We start from the raw sequence: 23,755 nt of genomic DNA, 5'->3' as shown, positions 1-23,755 counted from the left end.
TTCAAACTTGTGGGGTGGTTGTCCAATGGGGACAATCAGTCTCCCAGTCTGAACTGGGTTCAGTGATGCACACTAGAGGACGGGGGGGAAGGTTTCGGCCACCTCCCAATTCCTGTCCTGCCAGTCACTCAAAGGCCCTTTGTGTGCTTTCTTTGGGAAGCCTGCAAAGACAAAGGGACAAGAGAATCTTCTTCCATCAAGAAAGGTAGAAGGAGGACCTAGAAAGGACAAGTCATCTTGTTCATGACTTAAAATATAAGACCACCATTTTGGTTAAATGATGTCCATTGAGTCCCCTACCGCAGTTGTGAAGACAGCCTGCGATAAATGTTCACAAAGTCATGCAGAAGGTACACTGCCACCAGCCTGAACAGAAGAACCTGTCACAGTAACTTGCGATTCGAGAAAAGGGATAATTGTCTCCCCTCAGCACTCCACTTGAGTGCGCTGATCTTCAAAAGAAATAAAACACATAAGGGACAAAAATGATCCCCTTGTCCTAGTAACCTTAAGAGCTAGTCAGGGAAACAAAGAATCAATGAGGGGGGGAAACTCTAGGAGCTCCCAGCAACACTGCACTGAAATTGCAATGTGCTACTTTAGAAAATTATAGATGCCGAAAAGTTGGAGAAAAGCATGATCTCCCCCCATCCCCCTTACCTGCCCCCCCCCAAAGTAGGAATACCAAAAAGTGGTAAGAAAAATGATCCATACACCAGAGTAAAAAGGAGAGCGAGTGGGTAAAAAGGTTACTCACTCAGGAGACTTAGCAAAGAATTCAGGTGTCCAGATAAAAAAAAAAATAAGAAATATGCTCCAACAACCATGCTTGAGCATTTTTATCATCAGGCATTAGTGCCACAAAATCAGGTTTTCAAAAAGCTGAAGGGTGTGGTACACACCACGTCGACACAGCCACCAAAGGAATGCACTTTTTTTTTTGGTTTAACTGTTTAACTGCTTATTACAGTTTTTACAAGATGTATGTGCCCTTTCAGTTAGGAACCTTAAATCCATTTTTAGGAATGCACTTTGTGACAGACAGATGTGAGGCAGCAAAAACGTCTTGGGTCCACAAACCTTCCACAGGGTGCTCAGAACATGGCTTTAGACAGCCTACCTTTAAGGAACTGGTCCTCTTCCCGGTGTACACAGATTACCAACTTACCCGGGCTTGCCAAGCATTTCAGACAGTCAAATCCTGATCCCTTTCATGAAGCAATCAGTCAAAACCATCCATGTCTTTCCCCGGGTTTCAGAGGCCTCCAGAAGAGATGCACACTTAAGAACCAATCTTTGATTGTCCAGGGCTGAAAACAACGGAGGAGGCACAAGACCTTCAGCCACATCTACTTTCTACCCAAACTGATGGAACCCTTATAGGGGGTGGCTCTCGCTTCACCTAGGTGACAGCATCCATCAATGAGGGTCATGGGAGAGGGTATCAATTGCCTCCCATCCCAATTCCTCTTCTCCTCGCCTCCAAAGGACATTGTAATCCCGCCCCTGTGGAAGTTATCAAACGTGTCCATTCATATGCAGTAACAGGTTGTACCTCTAAAGAGACTGAAATGCTGCTTCAACAGTTTTTTTGTTGCACTATTGCAGTAGAAAAGGGTCATATGGCACTTCAAACTATCCTCTACCTACTCCTCTTCAACCATTCTCTTCTTTAGACATTCTTGAGGATTACACTAGCTCAGATCCCATCTCACATGCATGCACAGTACGGGCGGTGTGCTATAGACAAGGAGACCTATTTACATATTCTAATTTTGCCTCATCACAGTTGTTTGCAGCACTTTCTGCAACTGTAGGGCTATCAACGCACGTGTGTATGGGCGTGTGTGATTTAGCATGTGTGCGTTTGTCTCAGTTTTTTCTGGGTGTCGGTCGCCAGTCATATGAAAAGTGGTAAATGCATCGAGAAGACACATTTCCAAAATAGAGTGCTAACACAGAGTTAAAAAAAAATATCGCTTTACTTGCATTTTGCACTGCATTCTGAAAAATAGTGGAAGTGTTAACTGACATGTACTTTGGCATACAGCATGTACAGTGGATTCATATTCATTTTACACATGCATGAAAGTGTCTTCCAGATGGAGGAATGCACAGTGGAAACATTTTGTCCGCCGTGTGCCCCTACTCCAGCTCCAAGTGTAGACATTGCCCTATAAAAGTGAGGCATAACGAACTTCCGCCTTATTTTTAGACCTCACACGTACATTTCGGGGTATAGAAATTCACCCACACAGTGCTGATAACAAGAGTCTGACACACTTTTTCTCAGTGTAAAGAAAAGAATATTCATCCTGCCTTACCATTCACATTCAAAATCCCACATGCACCAGAATGACTTTGCTGTGCCCTTACTGCAAAATACTTACTGCCATCGAGTCTTTTGGCTGAAACAGCAGATCTGCCTCTACTGGAGATCTACCTTTTTATACGCTCTTGTACTCTGCTACAAGGATAACACTTTCAGAAATTATGTTTCATATAAAAACTGTCCTCTGGCATTTGCATACATTTATTTCCAAAGGTCAGTTTAACGTCTTTAAAGTTAGTCTACGTACCCGGGCATGTTCCCTCCTGGGCCAATGGACGTCTGGAACATCAAGTTGAAAGACACCGGCGGTGACAGATCGTTTCCAGTGATGGGTGCTTTGACATTGTACAACACAAACAGATTTGCCAGGTCTTGCTGACTGTAGTTGTCCATCTAGCAACAAAATCATAAAACTATATTGTACACTTGACTTGGCATGCATGCAGTTCAAAATGTTAGCAGTTCCAATTTTGTTTCCCAGCTTGATAGTGCAGGAAAATGCTTCAATTTCCCAATTGACCAATTTCTTTTTTCCATCATTTCAACCAGGAGGTAAAGTTAGCGTGGTGCTAAGACACAACCCCTCTCCTACAATGCATGCTAATGGTGTGACATGGAATTAACTATAGGAAAGGTCTCAGAATTTGCACGTAAAAGCAGCCAAATGACTACTGATAATGGACTCTTGGCGAGTAAGAAATGGTGTGTGGTGTGTATGTGTAGAATTGAAGGGACAAGTTACTTTGTGCATCTGGCTAGTAGTTTAAAACTGGCAAGTTTGCTCCCTGCTGTAGCATACATAATTAACAGGCGTGCAACAAGCCATTTGTGGCTTAAAGACTAGCTACCTGGAGAATATTATTCAAAAGGTTTAAGTTACTTACCTGCAACTATTGTTCTCCAGCATGGTGCCTGGCATGGATGCACATGATCATTAAGAACGATTACACAGCGGTATATATACACAGCCATGGGAGGTGGCAAGGCTCAACAGAAGCAATAAACACTCGCCTACGGAACAGACTCACCTCAAACAAACAGGTTGCGTAGCACCACTTGGCCGACTCGCGACTCCTCCCTGCAATCCCTGCAGACGCAGTAGAACCTTGCGACAATGTGCGTGGACCTCCGCAAAGCAATCCTGCAGATGTCGAGCAGGGGCACAAAGAGAAATGCTGTCGGAGCTGCGATCGCTCTGGTGGAATGGGCTGCAAGCCAGTCGATGACATTGCATGATGCACCTGAATATGAAAACCTTCGACAAGGCCTTCCCCTGATTTACAGGTCCGAAGTTGACGAACAACTAAGAACTCTTCCGTAAATCCTTTGTACGTGCCACGTAGAATTTCAAGGCACAAGCTATGTCCAGCGAATGCATGCCCTCTCCGCCGGCAACGACAGATTCTGAAAGAAGACAGGAAACACCAAAGGTTTGTTGAGGTGGAATTCGGACGGTACCTTCGGCTTAAAGGTGGGGTGTGTACGCAGTACCACCCTTGGAGAGAAAAGACGAGTAAGGCTACTTGCAAGACAGGGCCTGAATATTCCAACCTGCCTGGCTGAGGTGATAGCCACGAGAAAAGCCATCTTCCACAAGAGAAACTTAAATGGAACCTGATGCATAGGTTCAAAGGGTGCTCCCATGAGCTTAGTTACCACAACATTGAGCTCCCAAACCAGGGCAGGATCCTTCCCCAGCATGAAAATCCTGAAGAGCCCCTTAAGGAACTCCTTGACGAGCCTATGAAACTACAGTGAAGGTCTGCCTGGAGACCTGGATATGGCAGCAAGATGCACCTTGATAGAGGCATGAGTCAGTCCAGCTTTGGCCAAGGAAAGCAAGCATGGCAGAAGTTGTAGAGCCATGACACGCAGAGGGGTAATCTTCTGATTCCAGCACCACACAGAGAAGCGTATCCATTTATGTCCGTAGCACTTCAACGTTGATGAGACTAAGGCCCTAGCCAGGATGTCCTTCATTCTGCGGGTAAAGCATAACCTCCAAACTCTAGAGCTGCTGGAGCCATGCCCTCCGGTTCAGAGACTCTGGGTCATATTGCAGAATTGCTCCCCTTCTCAGAACGTACAGAGACAGCGTTAGCATGATGGACGGGGCCACCAACAGGTGCATTAAGTCTAGATACCAGAACTGCCTCGGCCACGCCGGGCGATGAGAATCACCCTGCAATGGCACTGTCTGTGTGTGTTGATCACACGTAGGAGTGGAAACGGTGGAGTGGGGGTGAGCATATAGGAACACGTCCCCCCAAGCTCCTCGGCTGAGGCGACCTGCTGGCGAACCTCTGGCACTTGCTGTTCGGCGCTGTCGTAAAGAGATCAATTTGGGGTCATCCCCGTTTGTTGAACAGCAGAGTGTTAGGGAGAACTCTCAAAATGTGCCAATTCCTCCCATCTTAGAGTCCTCCAGCTCTTTTGCTACACTTTGAGACTAAACTTTTCAATTCTATGTGTTTGTTTCTTTTTGGTTATGGGATCTAACCAACTCCACAGGCATCATCTTTTACAATTGTGTCACGAAGCACCTTCAGTGCAGTGCCACAGGGAAGTCTTCTGGATTTAACAAGGTTTACATATCTTCTCTAGGATCAACTACTGTTTCCCAGAGCATTTAAGTGAAATTGACTTTACTTAGCACTGTACTTGCTAGACCCAGCACACCCCATCTTACAATAGCGTGCTGGAGGGGTTACTTAGTATCGCCTGTGTCTAAATGCTCATGTAACATCTTTTAATGTTACCCTTTCCTCAATGGACTGGCTGGTGGCAGTGGTTTCGTTTTGAACTACCTAGGTTTACATTTACTGCAACCGTTCGCGGACCCAGTAACACTAACCGCGGGAGCCATCTTTTTCAAAATGGGGTCCAACCATCTTTGCTATAATTTGTGGAAAGGTCTTTCTAGAGAGTTTCTCTGCGTGCCAAACTAGGTTTGGTCCCTTTGTTCATTTCGCCTTCGGCAGGGTTTCTGAGAGAAACCCACCTCTGGCTCCAGTGTCTGGGGTAAGCAGGAAGTGGGGGAGGTGCCCGCAACTCCCTGTGCTTAGTCTCCTAGGAGACCCAAATGCACTCTGTGGTGATTGGCTGGCTGATTGTCTGGCAAGGACAGCCACCCTGCTGGGTGAGTGACAGCTAGGCTGGAATAAACAGAAGAGAACTGAATAAAAGGCAAGTCTTTTGGCTTGGAAAGCAGAGTCGACCACTGGATGAAGAAACCGAAGAAGAGCTTGAAGAGGACACCTTCTGCAACTCCTGGACCGTTGGTTTGCCCGGTGAAGCCCTGCTGAAGTGACTACTTGCCAAGTTTGCATCGGCAGAGCAGCCCTGCAAGGACAAATTCTCCCTTTGAGTTGGTGGGACCAATCAACTCCAAAGTAAGCCACCTGTGCACCAATCCCAGAGCTGGTTGAATTTCCTGAGAGTTGCTGCAGGAAACCATAGAGCCGGGGAGAGGGACACCACATTGTGTGCGTTGCTTGTAAGCTGGTCTAAAGCTTCTGGAAAATCCTCCGGACTCCCACAGGGCAGGACTGACCAAGCCTGACCCCCCCCCTCAGTCGAGTGCGGGATCTCAGATGTGAGGAAAGTCCACCTTGACAGCCAGGAACCGCGCTTATTGTTATTTGCTGTACCACAAGGAGCTGAAATGCAAAACAGCCACTGAAAGTGAAGTTTGCCGGTTGCCAGTTTTGACAGTGCCAGTGCAGTGCAAGAGTCCCCGACGTCCTCTCTCAGCCCCACGACTGAGGCCCAGGGACAGTGAGATCTGCAGAGCTGCACAGGAACAGAAGTAATCAGCTGCTTCTTTTCTTCTTTACCAAGGTACTGCAAAACAAGTCTAAGAGAACTTACCTCTTACTGGGGAAGTGCTTGTAACTTCTGCAACTCAAGTCTAATCAGCTTGCGGCCCTACATTTGATTCTTCTTTTTATCAAAGACTCCTAAGAACTTGTACAAAGATTTGCTTACCTGAAGTGCTGCACCCTATACAAAGACTTTTGCCCATTGACTTTGGCTTAGCCTATTTGAATTGAATGACTCTTCGAATTAATATCTTAAAGTATTTGCCCTGATTATGAATATTTGTAATTTCTTGTGTTCTAATAACCTTTGCCTTTTACCAACTTTTTAAGAGTGTTCTGAATGCCAACAGTAAGGTATTAATGTCCCCAGAACCCTTTTTACTGAAGTCACCCGTGGGTGTAGGTTGCGTCTGTGGGCCATCCCAAAAGGGTCTTGTCCGATTCAGAAACTCAGAGTGTACAGTATTGAAGTATATTTGAGTGTTACTATTCTATTGCTTCCTTCTGACGAAGGCCTTATAACTGACTGATACATTATTAATTGTTTATGCAAGAAACCTTGAGTGTAAGAGTTTTTGAATACCATTAACTCTCAATCTTTGTGCAACTCCACTACAGCTCACATTACCCCTCTTGAGATAAGCCTGGCTGCTCAACACGCTACAAAAACTGTAGTACAAGCTTATACCAAAGGTTGGGTTGCCTATACCTGTAGTCCTAGTTGATTGTAATGCTCCCAGAGGGTACTGCATTCAAACTTTGCCCAAAACAGATCCACCTGTTCCTGGCGAAGCTCCCACTTGTGGCATGAACACAGTTGCCTGCTGAGCAAGTCCACGATGTCGACTCCCGCTAGGTGAAACAGAACAAGGAACAACTACCACAAGTCCTGGGCCTCTTTCGGGAGTGCCGGAGACCGGGTCCCTCCCCCTCCCACCAGTTTCCGGATGTAGAACATGGTTGTTGTGTTTTTTGAAGATCCTCACCACCTCTTCCTTTAATGAAGGTCGAAAAGACTTGAGGGCCCAGAATACAGCCCAAAGTTCCCGGACATTGATGTGTAGGTCCTTTTCCTCCAGTGCCAGAGGCCTCTGGTGTGCAACTGACGGGGTGGGCTTGTCATCCCTTCAGAGAGGCATCTGTGGTGACCGTCTCCTGATAAGGAGGAACCTGAAACTGAGCTCCCCAGACGAGCTGCTACTGAACACCCCACCACTGTATGGCCCGACGGACCTCTTCGTTGAGAGATTGTGTCCGTAAAATTACCAGATACTTGCATTCACGTCACAACTAGTAACTCCTGGAGAGGTCTCATGTGCAGTCTGAGGAGGCAAACAAGGTTTAAGGAGGATGACAACATGCCCAGAAGCGACTTGATGGATTGCACCCTCGCTGCCTGGGCCAACAACAAGCGCTGCACCTTGCCTTTTGGGGTTTTCACACTCCTCCAGGGGAGACGCCAACCATGTAACCATGTTGAGTCGTGCACCTAGGAATAGAGTGTCCTGAGATGACTTCAAGCAACACTTTGGATAGCTTATGGAGAACCCCTAGCGCCGTCAGTAGATGTACGGTCCTCGCTGTGTGCTCGCTTGCCAGGGACTGTGAGCAGGCATGCACTAGCCAGTCATCCAGGTGGGGGTATACGTGGATGCCCTGCAGACAAAGATGTCACGCCACCGGGGCCAGGCACTTCGTAAACACCCTTGGGGCGACATCGGGCAAAAATGCAGAGTCTTGAACTGGTAGTGCTGACCCTGAAATACGAATCGCAGGAACTTGCAGTGCTTTCTGTGAATGGGGATGTGCAAGTAGGCGTACTCCAGGTCCAACGACGTCAGAAACTCTGCCTGTTCTAGCTGGCCAAGCATGTGCTGCAACGGGACCATCCAGGACTTTTGAGATTTTAAGTACTTGATGAAACGACAGATCCAGAATTGGCCTCCAACCCCCGATCTTTCGAAATAGAAATTATCTGGAATATACTCTGGAGCCATGGAGTCGCTGGCGGACGGGCTCCCTTGCCACTTTCCAAAACATGGACCGCACCTCCTGCAGAAGCTAAGGCCCATGTAGTTATTGCCACTGAATCGGAGGAATACAAGGACACTTACGTTGGAATTCCAAGGTGTGCCCCTGTCCGAGAGCGTGCAGCAATCATCTGTCCATTGTGATCTTTTCCCACGTGCTGACGAACTTCGCCAACCAGCCTCCCTGTAAGGAGTACTATAACCCTTTGAAGATCTTCCTGGCTTCCCACTGGAGAAGCAAAAGAGCGAGGATCGCCACTGCAGCAAAGTTCCTAGGTAACATGCCGTCTCAGTGTCGGTCTCCTGCAAAGACTAGTCTACTGCCTTTTTTCGAAGAGGTTTTCCCCATCTAATGGTATTTCCAGCACCTTTGTCTGAACGTCCTGGCGGAAGTTTGTAGCCTTCAACCAACCGTGACGGCACAGACAGCCTGTCCCCCATCTGGCGAAAACCTGTGTCTGCTATGTCCAACACCACCGTGACGGCATGATCCAAGGCCACTTCACCTTCCTGAAAGAGTTCTAGTGCCTCAACCTTCCCTTCGGGCAGGAAGTCCAGAATTGGGTCCAGCTTGTACCAGAGGTCCCAGTCATAACAGGACAAATGGCTAGGGCGTTCAATGCCTTGATGGTAGAGGCTGCCGTGCAAATTATCCTCTTGCCCATTACATTCAGCTTTTTCCCCTCCTGGTCCGGTGGTACCATGGCTGCCAATGACTGGTTCTACGAGGGTTTGCTAGCTGAGGCAGAGACCACCGAATCTGGCGAGGGCTGAGATCTTCGGCACCTGGGCACCGAGTTGGGTAACCTGTACTTCTTTTCCAATCTGTCCCGTTTAGTCAGGGCTCTACTTGGATTCTTCATTAGGGACAGGCCCTTGTCCCCAGATATTGTCCAGGAAGGGAACGGACATGATGGTCTTCCTCCTCGACTCGCGTTGTTGGTACAAGAAGCCCTCCTCCATGGTCTCCTCGGGGACTAACTCAAACAGTTCCAAGGCCCTCAAGGTAACCGAATGAAAATATCCAACTTTGTCCGGAGGGGAGGCCCTATAGGGCTCATCCACATGCAGAGTCTCCCCGTCTGCTGCAATTACATTGTCGTCCTTGTCGGTACCAGTAGCCGTGGTAGCTGTGTCCGTGTGTGGATCCACAGCTTCAGTAGGAGCCTTGTCCTGACAAGGTGGTGGAGGCGGCGGCGGCATCAGATGATGGAGGACCCATGCCCACCCCTTGGACTTTCTCTTCCGCAGGGAGGGTTTAGCCCCGGAGATTCTGGAGATGCCGGCCCCAATGGAGAAGAGACACATCCCTAGGTCTAATGGTAAACGGAGCCAACAGAGTAGGATCCAGGCTAATGCTTCTCTTCTTCCATACCGGGGACTGAGATCCTTCCTCGGTTCCTCCCCTTCCATGGTCAGAGCAGCAGCCCTCGTGAGGATCGTCCGTACTAGAGTAGATCTGCTCCGGTCTATCCTCAAGAGCCTGCCAGTCCGCATACCTGGGAGGTTCCACAGGTGGGGCCGCTTCCCTCTCAGGAGGCTGTTGGGATGGAGTAGACCGCCAGGTCTCTCCCTGTTGCCGGTTCCTTCACCGCTGCTTCGGCAGCTGTATCTTGCGTTGGGGGCAAGGACACCCGCTGGGCGTCCACCACTTCTTTCCTGGACACGCTCTCTTTCAGAGCTGCGGTGGACGTCAGTGACTAAGACGAAGTGCTTGTCTGCTGCCTTAGTCGACGGTGGCGTTGTTTGCTCTGTTGACAGCCTTGGTGAAGCCTTAGCTGGCTTTGACAAGTCCACCCCAGAATTTTCCCTTGTCGGACTAACCGTGCACACACCGGGTTTGGGAGGGGTTAGCGACTTTCTCTTCGTAGATGCTCCTTTTGTTGGAAGGCTGCGTCAAAAGCCTTGCTTGACTTGAGCCATGTGAACAGTCTACTGTATGTGGCTTTCTTGGTTTTCTTCGAGAAACCACAGAACACCTTGCATCCCTCGTGGTCCGGATGTAGGCAGTACAAGCATTTATGGTGTCAATCTTCTACGAAGACGTTTCTTAAACCACACTTTGTGCACAGTTTGAAGAGGCTTCAGAACTTCCTTCTCTTAAGCCATGCTTAAAGGGCACAAAGTAGGCCCCAAAGCTGGGTCTTCTCGAAACTTTTGATGATCTGACGGTGGATGAAGATCTTCGCCGGTAGCCGAGCTCCGCTGCCGGTCTCTATCCTTCGTCAAAGACAAAGCAAAAATCGGTCAAATTCTAACTAGTTTTGCAAATTTACGAAAGAATTAAATAAGTTCAGAGAGCAACTGGAGGACTCCCAACACTGAAGAGTGCAGTAAAAATCTGAAGATAACCACCAGGGTCATTGGATGGGTGCAGTATGACCCAGAGGACAGTGATTGGTTTAGAGGAGTAATACAGTTTTAAAGGGAAAGTGAAACTTTTCTTTAACCGAGGCCTGACGACAGGGAATATCCATGCCAGACGCCATGCTGGAGAATTTCACTTACTGCATGCTACAAAAGTCAAAACACATAGGGTGTGGAACCGTGGCCTCATTTGAATTATCATATTTACAAGAGGGTTTAATGCATTGTTTGCCATGGCTGAGAGGAACTGGGGTGAAAGTGGAAGCGCTACTTCATAGCTTAGCACAATAAGGTTCAACACTGAGGGAGCGATGGAAGCTTTAAGACAGTATAACAATTCAGAAAGTTGAATTATATAAACAAATTCAGAGCATTAGAATATATTATAAGCAGGCTTTTTATGTCAATGTCGGGTAGAAACTAGGACTAGGTTTCTCCAAGGAAGATTTAACAGGTAAGGAGAGGTAGATGGGTAAGTGTCCTGGTCATCTTCCAGCATATTGTGGCCCAACACCTGCATAGGAAAGATTTTCTTTTTACAGCTTTCCATCCATTGGCATCAATGGCACCCCGACCACCCGCACCCGGACCTCACTTTTAGAGATAAGTAAAGCCTTTTTGTTTTACTTTCTTTCTTCGGCTTTTCTCTTTTGCGGTAACTGTTCGGCCCATGAGGCTACCAGTGCGGGGGGGGGGGGTTCAGTCTCCCATTTGCGAGATTCCTTTATTTTTTTTATACTACAGCACACATTACCTTATAGTGAAATGCTGCAGGGGTACTTTGTGTCTCCTTTCCTTTTAGTAACAGGTTATGTTACATTTCTCATGCGTCCAAGACATGCTGGTGACAGCAGATATTTTCCTACCTTGTTTTCTGTTTTTACCGTAATCTCTGCCTTTTATCAAACATTTTTGCCCAGTACTTTAGCCATCTTGTCCTTTGGCCTTCTTCACGACAGCAGGTCAAGAAATGTCATATGTTAAGCGCTTTCCCGGGCCAAAACCGTGAGTTCCAAATATGGGGGATGGTACCATCTAGTCGCAATTCGCATTCCAACTAGGGTAAGTGCGAGAAGCCTGAGGGCAGTCCCACATCTTCTCCCACTGGATCCTCCATACATGTGGCCAGGGAAAAGCAATCGCTTTTGGATCCTGCCCCTGGGGCCTGCCCCTGGGGATGGACAAGCAAGGGAGGACCACCTGGATGGAGGGGGTCCTTGGGGGTTGGAGGTGGGATGCCCTTTGGCAAGACACTGTATTCCACACGCCCCTTTCAGGAGGGAACCCCTATGCTAGAAGTGGTTATGGGATATTGTTCACCATATGTTCCCTGGTCTCTGAGGTCAGGAGATATTATTACCCCCCAAACGTGTTAGAAAAAGGAGAAGGATTGGGGAGAAGGTACCCTGGGGCAAACCACATTGTCTGCATTTATCCTTGTGACAACCAGCCTAGCCCTCCCCTGACCTTTATGGGTTATTTCAGAGCAGTTGCCCTTTATTACCCTCTTGAGGTATCCAACAGTACTGAGACGAGGAAGAAACCACAGAGTAAGAAACATTAAACACTTTCCCCACTCTAGTACTGAAACAAGGAAGAAGCAACTGAGTGCAATAGACACCACATTAGTACTGGGACTAAGAAGATGCATGAAGGTGAGTCATTTCCTTGTAATCAGAGTCAGGCAGCATTGATTAATGGAATACACCTGCAGCCCATTGAAGGACCACAGGTATATAAGAGGTGGAAGGCAGAAACACATGAGAAGCAGCCAGAGAAGAAGCAGCCACAACAGAAAGGGTTGTGCTTGAGAGAGAGAGAGAAGCTGAGACGGCGACCAAGATCCCAGGAGTCCTGCTGGTGGGATTGTGCAGGACAGAGAATCCTCGGAAACGAAGGTGGGCAGCAGGCACTGCCGTGGAGCATAGGTGGAACGGAGCACGGGAGCCAGCGTGTGCTGGACAAAGCACCCAGTGAAAAGGATTTCACGCTTGGGGATAAGTCGCCAAGAGAAGCCACCGGGTTCCGAAAGTGGCGGGGACACTGGAACCACGCGGGCGCTCCAAAAGGACCGTGAACATATTAGTGAATCATGAAAGTAAGCAAAGTTGCACTTATTGAATGCTGAACTGAATGAAATAAGCAAAATGCATATATTGAATACCGGAGTGAAAGGGAAGGCAAGACTATTCATTTTGAATATTGAATTACATGACAATTGCTAACATTGGATTCCAAATTGAATGCAAATAAACTAAGATTGAACTACAAACTGGAAAAAAACAGGAAACTAAGTTGAAGAACTTGACTATAGAGTTAAAGTCAATGTTGAGCAAGTGCATGGTGTGGAACTGCATTTGAGAAAACACTGGTTTAGCTGAATATTGAACTACAAAAAACTTGAAGTTCCTGTTTGCGTGACCTGTAGGGGGTGGACCATGCGGTGTAATAACTGCGCCAAGACCAGAGAACCCCTATGTGCTAACAAGGAAGTTTGCTATTGTGTCAAAAGGAAAACGATCATTGTTGCATATAAGACTTGGGGAAGGGAACCCTGAGCTATAAAGAATTGCAGAAACTCAGTCTAAAGAACCAAGCTTCAAGATACTTCTTTTTGTGACTTGGGGAAGGGCATCCGGACCTTTACAAACCTGCGGAACATTATTAATTCAAGTCCAGAAGAAGGTAAATTGAAAATTGTGAAAAACTGGTTGACATATGGGGAAGAGAGGCTGAAGAGTAAGCCCGAGCTGGAAGTAGGTCAGAGCTTTACATTTAGAACAATGCTTAATTTATAGTTTGCATCCCTTCACATGGTTTAGTCTTAGTTGTGAGGGCATAGGCTGGGGAAACCGACAGACTTCAGTTGAACTTATTGACACAGACTTCCCTAAGTTTCTTTAGGTAGGGGCAAGTTAGACCTTACTCCATTCTGTCATTTTCTTTAATATAAAGCCTTTTGTTATCCATTAAATCTATTGTCTGTCTCCTTCCAAGATGCCAACCTCACAGTAGGTTTGCTGCTGGGTAGATATGGAGAAAGAAGCAGTCATTGTTGGGCTAAGGGGAACCCTGGCTCAAATTTAAAATAAAAGGGATCCTGCAGCCGTTCATTGGGTTTTGGCTCCAGATACTATTTGAAGAGTTGCAGCCCACTGAAGACCCAAGGACAACAGTTGAAAACATCAAGCATGGTCTCCAGCCAAGTCCCTGTGAAGCCCCGTCTCTCTGTGTTGATCTCCTGATGGGCCCTGCCAATGCTTCAACCCTTGGGTTGTTGGAACCAACCAGTCCGAACCCAATGCAAAAGGATCCAGCCATCAGACACTTTCGCTAGGGTCACCTGCTGCCGTAGAGATAAGGGTTCTTCACGGATGTCCATCCCAGTTGTGTCATGGGGTCCCCTGTTTTCATGGGGCCTGTGGTGATATTAATCCTTGGGTGCCTGGTCCATCCAGCTTCAAGGTCTCAAGAACTGTCTTGGTCACTCACGCTGCCTAACCATGGCTGAAGCCGAAAAACTATCACCCAAACCTCTACGCCTGAAACCCCTTCAGCAGACAGAAGATAGCCTAGTGAATCGGAGAACCCTAGGGGTGATTTTTCTGTGAGTCGGGGGGAGAGGGGGCTTAGGGGAGACTTGCAAACCTGTTTCCACCTTGCCCCGGCCATAGGGCTGTACAGTCCTCACTCCAAATTTCTCTTGCCTGGTCATGCCCAGTGGAGTTATGGCCAAGGATTCTACCCCACTCCGGGCTTCCAATAGAGTGATGGGATTGGGTGAACATCCCTAATCTACTGAATGTACATTTGTTTTCTTCTTACAGGACTAATTTACACCTACCTGTTGGCTTCGCCAATACTTGTTCACTTCTGCAGACTTTCAGACCGCTACAACATGTACTTACCTCAGACAGTTGACTGTGGAACTAGGCCTAGTTACCTTAGCAGTGAAGGCCTTCTAAATTGTCAGGGCTCTTATTTTCTAAGGTAAGTTAATTGATTTCAATTGCATATCTGTTTTATCACACTTGTTAGGGAGAATTCTCATTTCTGTGCTAAAATCCTCCCACCTTAGAGAACCCCTGCTCTTTTGCTGGAATTAATGACAACTTTTTAATTTTAACTCCTGAGTGAGTGAGACCCTTTGCGCGTTCATGTGTTTTTAACTGATTTGGACTTCTATGTTTTCACTGTTTTTGGAGTCTGACAAACACCATAGGCATATACTTTTTGTATGGTGACACACAGCACCTTCAGTGCAGTGTCACTGAGAAATCCTTTATATAAATACCTTTGTGTGAACTACAGTTCCAAAGACTAGTAAAGTGAAATTGACTTTATTTACCTTTTCTCTTTGTTGGTCCAGCACACACCATCTTATGCAGATGGCTGGGGGGGTGGGGGGGAGTGTTACCTAGTCGCCCCTTAGCCTACATTCTCCTGTAACATTTTTATGTTACCTTCACTACTTTAAAATGGATGGTGGCAGTGGTTTAATTTTTACTACCATTGTCTTTTACTACCGCAGGCTGAACACTCAGCTGTAGTACAGCACTGTCAAACTTTGCACGGGGCTTCTCAGAATCAGAACTATTATTCTCCAGAACCCATTCCTCCTCACTTGTATCTTCCAATGAGGACTTGTATCTTCACCCCTTTCTCCTTGTTGATTTCTTTGTGAAGAGAAATGGTCTTCCGTGGTTAGAAGCCACCCTGCCCACCTGATAGAACAGGAAAGCAAAGGGCCCCTTCCTGAAGAGACCGATCTGAGAGGAAAAAAGCTGAAGCTAAAAAAAAAAAACTCTTGGATGTTGTGTCTTGACTGCAGAGTTTGTGCTATAGAAAGTCCAGGTAAGATAGTAGAACTAATGATCGGAATCCTGGTCACGTGATGGGGAGTAATGGAGGCGATCTGTCTCCGAGAATGTTTCCGAGAGGAGGCTGGAATCCCGTTGACAGTACAAAAGAAACGCTAAAGGAGCGTGAGAAGGCAGCTAAGGAACCAAAGGCACAAGAGGATGGAAGAGGTACAGGTAAGAACGGAAAGCCAAGAAACGGCCGAAAGCGAGTAGTAGAGCGAAAAGGAGGAGGAGCAGAAGAGCAGTAAGAGCAAGAAAACAACGGCCAGAACCGTTAAGTAAACGGAGAAGGAAAGTGAGTTAGAAAGTAAAGGCTAGAAGGCAAACCGGGGAGCTAGAACAAGGGAAACAAATGATAGGAGAGAATGCACTGGAATGGGACTGGTCGACTAAGAAACACGGCAAAGGCCAGATAGAGCACAGAGCGAGTAACCAGAGCGGTATGCAAAAGGGTTGCAACGCGCTGGCCAAAACAAAGGGGCGTGGTTAAGTACGGAAGCAAAGAAACAGATGACAAAGACTAGAGCGGAAATATAGGAAGTAACAGAAATGGTAGAACATCCTAATGGCGGCGTAATCGCCAGCTGCTCCATAGTCACCAGGGATACCTTCCTCAACACTGCATGACAAGCACCCATGGGTGACCATTTTCTGTTTGTGAGCTTTTTTGTTGGATTTTACTCTGTGCGTTGAGACAGGTTTGAGCCCTTTGTCTTGCCTTTGGCGGGCTTCATCCCCGAAGCCCGCCTCTGGCTCCAGTGTGACTGGAAGGACATGATGTGAGTGAGGGTCCCGACACTCCTTTGTCTTTAGGAATGCCAGAATGCAACTAGTCCTGATTGGCTGGCTGACTGTCCTTTCAGGACAGCCACCCTGCTGTGTGATTGACAGCCGAGGCTGTGCAGGAATGGAAGAAACCTGCTTAAAAAGGCGAGGGATTTGGGACTACAGGCAGAGTCGACCACTGGGAGAAACACCGGATGAAGAATCTGAACAAAGCTTGCTGCAACCTCCTGGACCTTGGGTTAGTGGGACCAATTTACCCTGAGACGAACTCACTGGACAACCATTCCTGATTGGATGTGCTTCTTCGTTGCTGTAAGAATCCAATGCCAGGAGTCGAGTGTCCGTAGTAAAGTGCAACGTCTGTCACGGAACAAATCCGGCTAGAACCTCCAGGAGACTCCTAAGGACCATCCGGAAGAAGGACCTCCAGATCCAGAGTCCCCTCACCAGAGTGCAGGACAGAGGGAGCAAAGAGTCTGACCGGTATCCAAGATCCACCACGGTGCTGTTTGCTAAGCGCTGAAACCGCGAAGTGCTGCAGAACCGAAAAGAGCCCTTGGCTGCCAACAACCTCAAGTACTGCTGCAGGAGCCCCCCAGACATCCTCCCGTTTGTCCCGACGACTGAGGCTCAGGAACAAGGGTCTGCACCGCTGTAGCAAGAAAGAATCCAGCTGGACCACTTCTTCAAACCAGAGGTACTGTTTAGGCTTGTGGTACTTACCTCCTTGTCTTTTAGCTGTGTTCTTCTCAGTTGGGAATTGCATTGGCTTACCTTTTAGAGTTGATTCAACATTTTTTTCTCACATGCTCAACAGCTTGTGACCCTACAAGTGATTTTCTACAAACTCTCTAACTTTGTGCAAGAGTGTTAGGCAATAGTGTATGCAGTACCCTTTGGGTGCACAACAACCACCCAGACCTCCTGGCAATAGGAACCCAACCTTTGGACTATGCGTGTACTACACAGGTTGCTAGCGTGTTGCGCAGCCAGGCTTATCTCAAGAGGGGTCAATGTGAGCTGTAGGGGAGTTAGAGATTCACAGTGAGAGGTATTCAAAATAAACACTTACACACAAGGTTTCATGAATAAACAATTATTAATGCATTTATCGGTCAGTTAGAATAAGCCTTCTTCAGACGGTAGCAATATGAAAGCAACACACAAATACACTCAAAACCTACACATTCTTAGTTTCTAAATCAGTAAAGACCCTTTTGGGATGGCCCACAGTCACAACCTACACCCTCAGGTGACTTCAATAGCTAGGGTGCTGGGGACATTAATATCTTAATGTTGTATTTAGAATACTTTTAGAAATGGGTCAAAGGAAAAGGTTATTGGAACAAACAAGAGATCACAAATATTCTTACGCAGGCAAATACTTTTGGATCCCCTAAGCAGAGTCATTCGGTAGACAGGTTAAGCCAAAGTCAATGGGCAAAAGTCTTATATGGGCTGAAGCAGTCCTGGTAGCCATGTTGACACATCTTTGCACAATGTTTTAGAAGTCGTTGAGGAAAAGAAGAACGAATGTAGGGCCACAAGCTGGTTAGGCTTGTGAGTAGAAGATGCTAGCAACTCTACAATGAGAGGCAAGTTCTCTCAGACTTTACAGTACCTTTGTATTGAATAAAAAGTGCAGCAGATGACTCCTGTTCCTGGACAGTTCTGCAGATGTCACTGTTCCTGGGCCTCTGTCGTGGGGACAAGCGGGAGGACTTCAGGGGATTCCTGCACTGCAATGGGACTGTCACCGGTCGCAACTGGCAATCTTTCCAACAAGTGGCACTTCAGTGTTTCAGCTCCTTGCAACTACCACATACAGCAACACCATGGGTTCTGGCTGTCGAGATGGACTTTCCTTGCTTCTGGGGTCCGCACTATGGTGAGGGGGCTATGCTCGGTCAGTCCTGCTTCCTGGGAGTCCAGAGGATCTTCCTGGAGCTCTTTGCCAACTTAAAAGCAATGCACACAATCAGGTGTTTCTCTCCCTGGAGTTTCAGTTTCCAGCACCAACTCTGTAGACATGCAACCAGCTCCGGGAGAATGTCCAGGTGGCTTACTTTGGAGTCGATTGGTCCCACCAACTCCAGGTGAGTTGGTGTCCTTGCAGGGGCTTCTCTGTCGATATGAATTTGGAGTTTCAGCACAGCAGCAGGGTTTCACCAGGCAAACCAACGGTCCAGGAGTTTCAGCAGGCATCCTCTTCAAGTTCTTCTTTGTTTCCTTCGTCCAGTGGTCGACTTTGTCTTCCAAGCCAAAAGCCTCGCCTTTTAATCAGTTCTCTCCCATTCATTCCAACCTAGCTGTCAGTCCTCCAACAGGGTGGCTGTCCTTGCTGGACAGTCAGATGGCCAATCACTACACAGTGCATTTGGCTCTCCTAGGAGACTAAGCACAGGGAGTTTCGGGCACCTACCTCACGTCCTGCCCCCACCAGACACCCTGGTGCCAGAGGTGGGCTTCACTTGTGAATCCCGCCAAAGGCAAAGCGAACAAAGGGACCAAACCTGGTTTGGCGCGCAGAGTAAACCTCAAGAACGACCTTTCAACAAAGAAATGGTGAAAAAAGAAGACCGGGCCATTTTGGCAAAAAGGCACCCTTGGGTGCTTTACTGCAGCTGTGAAAGCAGCCCGCAGTAAATGCACACCACAGTAGTTAAAAGTAAACCACTGCCACCAGCCATTCATCGAGGAAAGGGCGACATAAAAATGTTGCATGAGAAGCTAGACAAAGGGGATACTAAGAAACCACTCCAGCAACCCATTATAAGATAGTGTGTGCCGAGTCTAGAAAGTTACAAATGTAAATAAAGTCAATTTCACTTTACTGCTCTGGGAAACAGTAGTTTATCCGAGAGAAGGTATTTAAACCTTTCGGAAATCTGAAAGACTTCCCTGTGTCACTGCACTGAAGTTGCTGTGCGACAATGTAAGATGTATACAACTTGGCTGCAAAAGGTGCATTCACTCACTGGGGGCTTTTTCTTTTTTTGGAGGCATGAGTCTTGAACATCCCACACAGTTCTGCAGCAGAAACATTACTCTACTAAGCTATGTTATTTGAACAGAAGGATACACCCTGTAGGCTGAGGCACACAGATAAGCAGCCAATTAATTAAAATCAATAGGACATCTTTCTATGATTGGAAGCTGTTGCCTGCAGAGTAGACGAGATCCGTTGCAGCTTCTGCAAGCACACACAAAAACACATCAGACATGACATAGGACCAAATCATTTATCTCCTCCTCTGCCAAAGTCCCATTGTCCTAGTTTCTGACCCCCAATAACCTCCACTCCTTTGCCTTTAATTGCCCCATGTCTGCTCTGGCTCCTCCCACCTTCTCCATACTCATCACAATCTGTCCTTTTTCTACTGCTCTTTCTTTCCCACTTTCCTTCCCCAACTCCCCTCCCTCAGATTCCCTTGTTTGTTGTGCTTTTTACTCCCAAATCTCGACCCCTCTGGCTCTCATGATCACATTCTCTCACCTACTGTTCACATCTCCCATTTGTTTCTATCCCTTGCTTTCATCTCTTTGCTCTTTTTGTTTACCTGCACCTTGCCACCTCCTTCTCCTTACGTTTGCTTAGAATGTTCCTAGAACCTAGGTTAAGGATTCAGGAAGACCAATCCCTCTTGGCATATTGCCTGACTCTACAAGGGGTAAACATGGCAGAGCAGTCAATGCTATAGTCTCAAGAATGGAGCAGGGTGGAAAAAGGTACAATTTAATATGAAATAGAACTGCTGCTTGTTTTGTTGGATTTCTCCTTTGCATGCAGTTTGTTGGGTCCAGTTTAGGGCAGCAGCACAGGGTATTTTTCTGAAAAGGAGGGTCTGGCCTCTTCTCCCTCCACTAACGCCCCCCCCCCCCCCCCCAAGTGTGCAGCACTTTCATACACTGGGAAGGTTGTTCATGGCCAGTCCTGGTTTTCACTTGAGTGAGGTTTTCTTTCCCTGGGGAAAAGCTTTTGGCACTGTGGGTGGGGGGAAAGGGGGGGGGAGTTGGGGGGGATTGGGTTTTTTGGGATGAGATTGCCCTCTCTCTGGGGAGACCATACTGTTGCCATGCTACTTTTTCCAGGGTGTAATGCCTGTGCTTGAAATTCTGCTGCAGTTTCCAGTTGTGGTTTTCTCACTGAGCAGAATGTGACAAATTGACCTTGCCTTTCAATCAAGGGGCTTTCCTGCTCCTCCTATAGTAGAAGTTGCTTCTGGCCGGTCATGTCCTGGAATTCTTGCGGTCTCTCATCCCTCAGCTCTTCTGAGGAGGTGGCACTGGTTGGCTCTGCAGCCTTCAGTTGAGGGCAAAGGAGATCTTTAGTGCAGACAGATTGCACTGCTGTATTACAGCAAAGCTGCTCCGAGGACAACCACAGGGTTCAGCAGTCCCATCTGTGAGGCCAGCCATTGCAGTCTACTTACTCTATAGCGCAGCTAATGTTGTCTCTGCCGGCTGCTGCAAAAAGCACTGGTCAGGGCAAGGTCACCATGGAAGAGGAGAAGCGCCAGTCGGTTTCAGAACGCAAGCCGTTAACAGCCCGGCAATCCCTCCCTATGCGCTGCACCACCCATAGCTCACTGCCATGAATATGCAGAAATTGCAATCAAGCTCCAAACTTTCATTCACCCTTACTTTCCCTGCTTGTTCACCATTAGCGGTTCCTTGAAAATCCATTTTCCCATGCTAATGCTCGTTATGGTTATCCATATCATTATAACCGATACGTTATAAACAGTTGTAAGTAACCCTGAACAGCAATGTACCTGCCTGAAAAGAATACATAAAAAGGTGTGCGCACTGTAAATTTATATTTGGATCTCAAAAATGGATGGATACATACATTACTTTAAAAGAATGTTCTAGGTGATGGAGACAACTGTAAATTAAGGATTATACACTTGCCAAAGTGAAAAATCTTCAAAGAAAATGGCTTCTGAGCTTGCAGCCCAAAGAGTTGTTAATGCTAAAAATTCCAGTTGTAGTTGAAAGGACATTACACTGAATGAGAACTTTAAAACATTAGATTATGCGAAAGGAAAGCAATGACTAGGTTTTAGAGACTCCCAGAACGATACAAGAAAAATATTTTTTTCAAAATTCCATTCATGAAACCTGGGTAAAGAACCTAGTGGGTGAACAAAGAAGTTGCAACATAGTACCAGAAAACATTCAGCACTGATGTGCTGGCATGCACAGCAATGTGTAACAATGATTTCAGATTTATTTTGCCAGTAATAAACGGTGGGTCATTGGCACATTGCAGGGTGACTCAATTTCCTGATAACAAATGTTTGGGAAATCCCATTAAATAAGATTTCTTTTTAAAGAAAATTAAGCTCTTCATTTAGTAAGGGCTAGCATGTCACAAGATGTACTAGGCAGGTGTATTACATTAGGACAACCTGTGAGTGAAGCCATTGCTATGTACTCTACTCTCTGGATCCCAGGCCACCACTTTTTCCCTAGAAGTGGATTGTGGTTCAAAGTCCATTACACTGACCTGTGTGAGAACACCTTCCATCTCAGCTTTTTTTTCTGCTGAACATTTCTTGTCAGACATCAACTTTTGCAAGTGAGCTGAGAGCAAAGAAAAAACAATGTGTTGTAACACTTTGTTAGAGAGGAGCAATGCATGACAGTAAAAAGGCGAGAATTATGAAAAGTCATGGGTCACCAGCACATTTTGTAAATAACACTGTCTAGGTTTTCACCATTGCAGTCTCCCTCCCACCCACTCTCCCCCCTGCTATGAAATAGCCTGCCAACTTCCAGCAGAACCAAGCTCTACTACTGTTCAAGGCAGCCTTCCCAGATACCTGGAGCAAACTCTAAAGCCTACTAAGCAAACCCAGGCCAAAAGTATACCAGTGTCCCTCTCCTCCACGTGGCCCTTAATTTTGCTTGGGAGTTCGGGGGCAGGGGGGGGTTGATTACTTCCTGCAGCGACAATGAATGCCACAACGAGGCAACCTTTTTTAAAAACATTTGTTTACATTAACAAAACTCCTCCTCGAGTAGCCGATACAACCTGTGTGGGTCTCCCTGGTGTGTGAATGGAGGATGTCTCAGGCCAGCCTATGAGTGAATGCAGATATCTAGGGGAGGCCATTTACATTACTCGGACCACTTGATTCTTACCTGAATTGTTGAAGATCTACCACAAAAATGAGCTGCCAATACGGACCAGGTCTGGGCATACGGGCGGAGCCCCAGGTCCTGGGTCTTGTTTAGGTGCCTGCTTTGGGCTGCTCAGCATCCTTCCTGGGCTGCATCTCATCCAACAATCCTCCTTAATTACTTGACTTCCTATGCTATGCTGTGATTGTTCCTGGGGTGCTGCAATGTCGCTTCCCGTTAGGTAGATTTTTCATAGCTTTCTATGCCAAACTTACTTCACCTGGGAGCCCTCCTACAACTTTTTGCTGGACTACTGGGTTGTTTTGATCCGTCTCCTGAGTGAGTAGGGGCCTTTTTGCCCACTCACTAATTCTTTTAATAGGTCTATGGGAACCCTCGGTCATTACTTTTGTACTTTTATGGAGTCATTTTTCCTCTATACTTTGTAAGGCATCCGTAATTTAATTTTGTAGCACACAGCACCTTTTGTGCAGGCCAGCTGGGAGCCATTTGGGCTTCCCTTTGTATTTTATTTTCCTTTGTATTTTGTTTTCCTTGTGAGAACTTAAGTTCCTAAGAGCAGAGAAATACTTTTTAACCTTCCTACATTTTCTATTGCGAGATCAGTACACCCCACCTTCTGTGGAGTGCTGAGGGGTTACCAGTACCTTCTTTCTCACTGCTCCTAAAGCATACGAATGGCTGGTGGCAGTGAACATGTTCTACCGACTTATGCGATTTATATCCGTGGGATGTACTCAAAGCCCTGGTAATACACAGAAGGGTCACCACTGACCCAAAAATGATGGCTGTATTCATTTGTAGCCTTTTCTTGGTAACTTGTCCTTGCTCGCTCCTTCTGCCGTCCTGGGTGGTGGAGGCCCTGGTTGACTTTGGTCAACAGCAGAAATCCCTTGGGAAGCCCGCAAAGGCTCCAGAGTGTCTGAAGAGACAAAATGAGGGAGGAGTCTGAAACGCTGCATCCCTAGGTCTTCTGGTATGCTTGCCTGGAACCAGTTCGCACTGGGAGGCTGGCTGCTTCAGGTAATGCCCCGGGGCTCATAGTTTCAGGCCGAGCGAAGCCCCCCAGGGTCACCATATGTGTCCCACAATGCATGACAGAGGGTTTTCAGAAATGAAAAAGCCATCATTTTGGGGTCCAGGGGTGGCGATTATCAGAGGAATTATTGGGGTGAAACGGAAAGTGGAAATAAAAGCTGTTTGAAGGAGGAAAAGGGATGAAATGACATCAGGCTAGAGGTGGGGAGGGCGGAAAGAGTACCCCATGCAAAGTTAGAGAGTTGGAGGTGGCCTGGGGAGCCCATTGCAGTTCGGAAATGTTCACATTATTGGAAGTAATACTGCAGTAATCCAAATTACTACGATAATGACTGCAGTAATGGAGGCACCATTTTTTTTTTTTTTTAC

At 47.0% G+C, this 23,755-nt stretch overlaps 1 protein-coding gene across 1 annotated transcript in view; it reads right to left on the bottom strand.

Moving 5' to 3' along the window:
- Positions 1-23,755, bottom strand: part of GARS1 (glycyl-tRNA synthetase 1) — a 279,785-nt gene that overhangs the window by 150,645 nt on the left and 105,385 nt on the right. Inside the window, exons 6-7 of the mRNA XM_069647695.1 lie at positions 21,711-21,787; positions 2,580-2,725 (exon numbers count right to left, since the gene is read on the bottom strand). Of these exons, the coding sequence (XP_069503796.1) occupies positions 2,580-2,725; positions 21,711-21,787 (223 nt within the window). The remainder of the gene's footprint in view (positions 1-2,579; positions 2,726-21,710; positions 21,788-23,755) is intronic.

Source organism: Ambystoma mexicanum, chromosome 2q (assembly GCF_040938575.1).
Source record: "Ambystoma mexicanum isolate Mex_15411 chromosome 2q, UKY_AmexF1_1, whole genome shotgun sequence".
Lineage (NCBI taxonomy): Eukaryota > Metazoa > Chordata > Amphibia > Caudata > Ambystomatidae > Ambystoma > Ambystoma mexicanum.
The sequence above is the reverse complement of the archived record's forward strand: the minus strand, read 5'-3'. Positions and strand labels throughout refer to the sequence as shown.